The 7113-nt window shown below is 42.9% G+C and overlaps 1 protein-coding gene across 1 annotated transcript; it reads right to left on the bottom strand.

Annotated features, from left to right (window-relative positions):
- Nucleotides 1–707: 707 nt before the first annotated feature.
- On the bottom strand, nt 708–4336 carry LOC146611821 (uncharacterized). Its single transcript, XM_085343559.1, has 3 exons — nt 4242–4336; nt 2482–2552; nt 708–2381 (listed from the first exon to the last, which is right to left on the bottom strand). The coding sequence occupies exon 3, from the start codon at nt 2076–2078 to the stop codon at nt 708–710; it is 1371 nt and encodes a 456-aa protein (XP_085199685.1). The 5' UTR covers nt 2079–2381; nt 2482–2552; nt 4242–4336.
- Between the last annotated feature and the right edge of the window lie 2777 nt (nt 4337–7113).

Genomic DNA, 7113 nt, shown 5'->3' with positions numbered 1-7113 from the left:
AGTGGTAACTTACCACAATCTACAGTGTCTTGGAGCTGCGCTGTGTTTGTGGAATCAGCTACTGCATGTACAGGCTCACTGGTGCCACACGCCAACATTGTGAGTGCTGTGTCATCATCATCTGATTCACTCTCACTGTCCTTTGTTTCAGCATCACTTAATGCAATTTCATCTGAGAAATTGTGGGAAAACCCCCCCAAAAAACCAAACACAAACCCCCCAAAAACCTCACATTAACAACGAGATATGACAAAATACAGAACAAATACTGGAAATTATAGTACATAGTTTTACTATTTAAGGCCACCACTCTGCAGTTTGCCAAATGTTGCAAAGTGATGAAACAATAGACTTCAAGAACCTTAAATCATGGACATTTAACAGAATGGTCTGTGCTTTTAGGTTTTAATTCGGTTGATAAAGCATAATATTCAACTACTGCCCTAATATTTGCTCCTTTCAATACAAACCTTCTATTTTGATCTCATCCAGTGATTTCCCCTGGATCTGGGAAAGTTGTCCTTTTTCCAGTGTTAAAAGCAGTTTGGAAATCTTGGCCAGCTGTGTTGTGGGAACTGGTAATCTGTAGAATTCGCGGTGAACGCGGATATCATGACCCAGGAAATCTGCAACCTGATCAAGTTCGTTGTTTTTCAAATTAAGGACTTGTGAGAGTGTGGCAACATGTTTTCTGAGCTGTGTCGATCTTAGATACTCAGGCTGCTCATTGATCGGGGTCTTGCAAAGAGGTAGATATTAGTGGCACAAATACCACAGTCAGGCCTCCTACTAACCAGTAGTGACAGAGCATCCAGCATGCTTGGTGTTAGCAGAACTGGAACATTTCTGTCCCTTTTTCCCATTATTTCTATTCTACAGAAATAGTTACAGAGTCTCTGTTCCATTTCTGAGAGCCCCATGGCAACATCTGTGTGGAGTGCTGTTTTGTCTCTTTCAAGAAAACTTTTGAGGCGCATCTTTGAAACCTCTCCAGAACGTCTTCGGTTGAACACAATGATTTGTGAGAGTGTAACTTGTGCAAGTTGGGCATAATTCTGAGCTGTGGCTTCGTTCTCCAAGCTGCAAAAGGCACTTTCTGCAGATTTTTGAAGGTAGTGATGGAGAATCCGAACATCTTCTGTAAAGGGCAATGTTGATGGCTTGTTAAACTTTGCCTCACTCAATGTGTTCAAGGCACGGTGAGACACCATCTCAGACCATTTGGAGACATACAACTTCTTGAACGCATCAGTGGACTTGATTAGGGCTTCATCCTCTGTCATGAGGGCACGACAATGGATAATGTCAGACATTTTATGCAGTGTATGTCCCAGTTTCAGCGCAAGGCTTGGAGTTTTGTATGACAGTGTCTCTTCATCAAAACCTGAAACTTTCTTTACTGCTTGCACAACTCTCTGGAAATTAGCAGGCTTAATAGCTTCTTCCATGTTATGCACTGAGAATTCTGTGCGCAGACACAACAACAAACGTCCCGCTTCACGAAGCTTCTGTCGTATATAATCATACTTTGTAGGGTCTTGTCCATGTTTATTGTAGAGGGACTGGGCAAACTGAATAACAGTAAAGTCATTTCGCACAGCTGAGGCAATCTCATCTTGTTTCATAACAGCAAGAACCTTCCAGACTCCACTTGACACCTGCGGATAACACTGAGACTCCAGAGTTAAAGCCAGGCCGAGTACTTTGGTTCTTCCAGGTTCTTTATCCGTGTCATCTTTTGGTTTGTTAGGACATCTGCGGACATGTCTCCAAAGATCCTTGCGAACATACATCCCTTGACAATAAAAGCAATGAGCAAACTTTCCCTCTACTGCTTTAATCTTGGGTCTTCTCTTCACTTTCAGTGGTCCCACTCCACCATGCAAAACTGCAGCATTATGCTTAAAATTTCCCTTATTTCTCAATTTCTCTAACAGACTTTTACGCTCGTTTGAGTCTCTAGGCAGGGAAAATGCATGCACAACATCAGGAGCCGTTTTGTGCGTTTTCAGGTGGCGGGAAATTTTAGCTTGTGGTTTGCCACAAAAATAGCAGTAATTTCTTTTACTTAAAGTCATTTTTTCTGATTCAGTTTCGCAAAGCTCACTTTTATCTTGTGGCTTGTCCTTTGTCAAGTTGTGGATTAAATTCGTTGAATCTGATTGTTCATGCGCTTTGGAGATGTCATCTTGGCATAGCAGACCTTTTGATGTGCTTGGCAATAATGAGATGTCTTCATCTGAATCTTCATCATATGACTCTGAATCTGGCACATATTCTTCTTCTGATATGCTGTGGTTGCCATCATCATCGCTTGATATTTGATCCAGAACTGAATGTGGCAATCCATCCTCCCCTGAATATTCAGAAATTTCTTCTTTCTGGAATGTAAGAACAAAAGTTTTTTTAATTGATCAATACTTTAGACAGGTAAAAAATAAACTGAAAAAAAGTCAAGCCAAATATGAATGGGATACACACCTGTGTTGACTGGTGGCAATTCTGATTTGCCAATTTTGCAAGGCAAGATTTGTGCCAGACCCCTAAACAAACTGAAACACATTTTGATAGACTTAATTTAGCTTTGCAGTTCTATTTAAGTGAAGTAGTTTTTTGTCAAAGCATTGCAGTAATGTCAAATGCTGAAAAAACAAAAAAAACCAAAACTGTTCACATTAAGGATATTTTAATGACTACACATACACTGCTAATCCCCCTCCCCCCCCCAAAAAAGGACATCCCAGATGTGAATGAAGGAATTATTCTTATTAAATACTTTGTTCTTTAGGTAGTTGAGTGGCATGAAAGTGTGTAGTTGAATGTGTGTGGCCTCCAGATGCCTGTACGACTTCCCTACAATGCCTGGGCATGCTCGGGATGAGGTGGCGGATGGTCTCCTGAAGGATCTCCTCCAAGACCTGGACTAAAGCATCTGCCAACCCCTGGACAGTTTGTGGTGGATGGAGTGAGACATGATGTCCCAGATGTGCTCAATTGGATTCAGGTCTGGGGAACAGGCGGGCCAGTCCATAGCATCAATGCCTTTGTCATGGAGGAACTGCTGACATACTCCAGCCACATGAGGCCCAGTGTCGTCTCGCATTAGGTGGACCCCAGGGCCAAATGCACCAGCATGTGGTCTCACAAAGGGTCCGAGGACCTCATCTTGTTACCCAATGACAGTCAGGCTCTCTGGCAGGCACAGAAATGCCACCCCTCACCATTACTGACCCACTGCCAATATGATCATGCTGGAGGATGTTGCAGGCAGCAGAACATTCCCCACGGCATCTTCAGACTGTCACGTGCTCAGTTTGAACCTCCTTTCAGCTGTGAGGAGCATAGGGTGCCCGTGCTGAAGTTGCCAAACTTTGTGTTTTCTGGCAAATGCCAAACATCCTGCATGGTGTTGGACTGCAAGCTCAATCCCCACCTGTGGATGCTGGACCCTCAAGTCACCCTCATGAAGTCAGTTTCTGACCATTTGAGCAGACAGATGCACATTTGTGGCCTGTTTGAGGTCATTTTGCAGGGCTCCTCTTGTTCCTCCTTGCACAAAGGTGGAGGTAGCGGTCCTGCTGCTGGGTTGTTGCCCTCCTATGGCCTACTCCACATCCAGGTAGCACCTCCATGCTCTGGACACTACACTAACAGACACAGCAAACCTTCTTGCCACAGCTCACATTGATGTGCTACGCTAGATGAGCTGCACTACCTGAGCCCCTTGTGTGGGTTGTAGACTGTCTCATGCTACCACTAAAATGAAATCACCGCCAGCATTCAAAAGTGACCATAACATCAGCCAGAAAGCATAGGTGCTGAGAAGTGGTCTGTGGTCACCACCTGCAGAACCAGTCCTTTATTATGGTGAATTGACTATAATTTCCACTTGTTGTCTACTCTATTTGCAAAACAGCATGTGAAACTGGTTGTCAGTGTTACTTCCTAAGTGAACAGTTTGATTTCACAGAAGTGTGACTGACTTGGAGTAACATCGCATTGTTTAAGTGTTCCCTTTATTATTTTGAGCAGTTTATGTTATGGAATGGGGAATTGAGGACAATCCCAAGTATACCATTTTTACAAGGTCCTGCACCAATGAGGTAATACTGCATTTCTTTAATTAGACGTGACCACCCATTAATTAAAAAGGGAGCAGTGTTCATTTCAGCACGTCTTAACTTGTTGAACTCTATTAATGCTTTTTACTATACACTGTACCTATTCACTAAATGTCTCACCTTTGCACTTAAAGCCAAGCCACTTGAGGGAGGAAACCGGTCCCACACACTGAATGCACTTGTCCAAAGATGATATTGTTGTGCACACCAGACGATGATTGTGACACTGTTAGCAAAATATTGCAACATTTATTTGTTTTGGACAGTTGGAAAGGTGTGTTTTCAATTCAGTTGCAGATATCAACTAATAAACTTCGTCCATGTAAATCACATCACACCCAGGTGACTGCCAAACACACACACACACAGCATCCATAAAGAATGATGATAGATTAAATTATTAGTTCATTAAGTGGTACACTGGATTATATTTACCCTTTCAGGCTCTGGATGTTTCAGGTCCAGATCATTGTTTGGAAAGCTGTTTGGTTGTGGCTTTAGGCAGCTCACAGTCTTCTGAATCTGGCTGGTCTCAGTCTTCGTGTGTAACAGATAGAGAATGAAGACAAAAGAACAGTAATCTGACAGTTACTAAAAATGCATCACTCAAGAGGATGAATAGACCATTTCACTATTGGCAAATAGCGTAAGGTACACATCGTGCATGAGAAACATTCATTAAAATCTGTCCTAGGTCAATGTTACCTCTTCAAAATCTTGCACTGAAGAAGAATGCATGGCTTCTGAGCCTTGCTGAGGCATTTCTTCATCAAGATCCTGCAACAAAGAAAAGATGGCACAAAGATTAGACCAAGTGCTCTTCTTGCAACTGTACTGGGCAGTCCTGTGCTTCTGTCTTTAATTTGCATGTGTGTGTGTGTGTGTGTGTGTGGGGGGGGGGGGGGGGGGGGGGGGGGGGCTTTCCACTCAAGAAATGTTTTCTTCTGAAAAAAATACTGGCTACAATAGTTAACAACTGATTCCTTTGCAATCATCCATCCTCTTCCACTTATCCTTATCAGGATTGTGGGGTAGCAGTTTTGGGGCCTATACCAGCTACCATAGGGCAGTACAACCTGGACAGATCACCAGTCTAACATGGAAGGACAAGCATTTGCATTCACACCAAAGGGCAGTTTTGAATCACCAGTTAACCTAACCCCATAAGCTACATCTTTGGACTGTGGGAAGAAGCCAGAGTACACAGCGAGAGAGCCCATGCACTACCAGCAGTAAAAAGTGCCTAAAACAAGTTAAGTTGTATAGTACTATCTATCTTAATGTTCAAGCCTGAGTTTCAAACCACATAGAAACAAAGCACATGTAGTCAGTTCTGCATGCTGTAGGTCAAACTGTCAAGAAATACGAGAAGACCCCTCCTAAAACCAGAGTGATGTCACCATGAAGCAAACTTTGACAGAGTCTCCCAATAACAGTGTGGTCCTCCTAAGTCACATTTGGGTGGTTAACACACACACACACACACACACTCAGATGTTATCCAGACTTGCACTTTGAAACAATGAAAAGGACCTACAAGCCACAGTCCATGTAAATCACATCACACCCAGGTGACTGCCAAACACAAACACACACACAGCATCCATAAAGAATGATGATAGATTAAATTATTAGTTCATTAAGTGGTACACTGGATTATATTTACCCTTTCAGGCTCTGGATGTTTCAGGTCCAGATCATTGTTTGGAAAGCTGTTTGGTTGCGGCTTTAGGCAGCTCACAGTCTTCTGAATCTGGCTGGTCTCAGTCTTCGTGTGTAACAGATAGAGAATGAAGACAAAAGAACAGTAATCTGACAGTTACTAAAAATGCATCACTCAAGAGGATGAATAGACCATTTCACTATCGGCAAATAGCGTAAGGTACACATCGTGCATGAGAAACATTCATTAAAATCTGTCCTAGGTCAATGTTACCTCTTCAAAATCTTGCACTGAAGAAGAATGCATGGCTTCTGAGCCTTGCTGAGGCATTTCTTCATCAAGATCCTGCAACAAAGAAAAGATGGCACAAAGATTAGACCAAGTGCTCTTCTTGCAACTGTACTGGGCAGTCCTGTGCTTCTGTCTTTAATTTGCATGTGTGTGTGTGGGGGGGGGGGGGGGGGGCTTTCCACTCAAGAAATGTTTTCTTCTGAAAAAAATACTGGCTACAATAATTAACAACTGATTCCTTTGCAATCATCCATCCTCTTCCACTTATCCTTATCAGGATTGTGGGGTAGCAGTTTTGGGGCCTATACCAGCTACCATAGGGCAGTACAACCTGGACAGATCGCCAGTCTAACATGGAAGGACAAGCATTTGCATTCACACCAAAGGGCAGTTTTGAATCACCAGTTAACCTAACCCCATAAGCTACATCTTTGGACTGTGGGAAGAAGCCAGAGTACACAGCCAGAGAGAGCCCATGCATTACAGCAGTAAAAAGTGCCTAAAACAAGTTAAGAAGTTGTATAGTACTATCTATCTTAATGTTCAAGCCTGAGTTTCAAAAAATTTCAACATAGAAACAAAGCACATGCAGTCAGCTCTGCATGCTGTAGGTCAAACTGTCAAGACATACGAGAAGACCCCTCCTAAAACCAGAGTGATGTCACCATGAAGCAAACTTTGACGGAGTCCCCCAATAACAGTGTGGTCCTCCTAAGTCACATTTGGGTGGTTAACACACACACACACACACACACTCTCAGATGTTATCCAGACTTGCACTTTGAAACAATGAAAAGGACCTACAAGCCACGGTCCATGTAAATCACATCACACCCAGGTGACTGCCAAACACACACACACACAGCATCCATAAAGAATGATGATAGATTAAATTATTAGTTCATTAAGTGGTACACTGGATTATATTTACCCTTTCAGGCTCTGGATGTTTCAGGTCCAGATCATTGTTTGGAAAGCTGTTTGGTTGCGGCTTTAGGCAGCTCACAGTCTTCTGAATCTGGCTGGTCTCAGTCTTCG

Source organism: Diplotaxodon limnothrissa, linkage group LG19, assembly GCF_057381915.1.
Source record: "Diplotaxodon limnothrissa isolate DT_005_m linkage group LG19, D_limnothrissa_male_GT1.1, whole genome shotgun sequence".
NCBI classification, from domain to species: Eukaryota; Metazoa; Chordata; class Actinopteri; order Cichliformes; family Cichlidae; genus Diplotaxodon; species Diplotaxodon limnothrissa.
The sequence above is the reverse complement of the archived record's forward strand: the minus strand, read 5'-3'. Positions and strand labels throughout refer to the sequence as shown.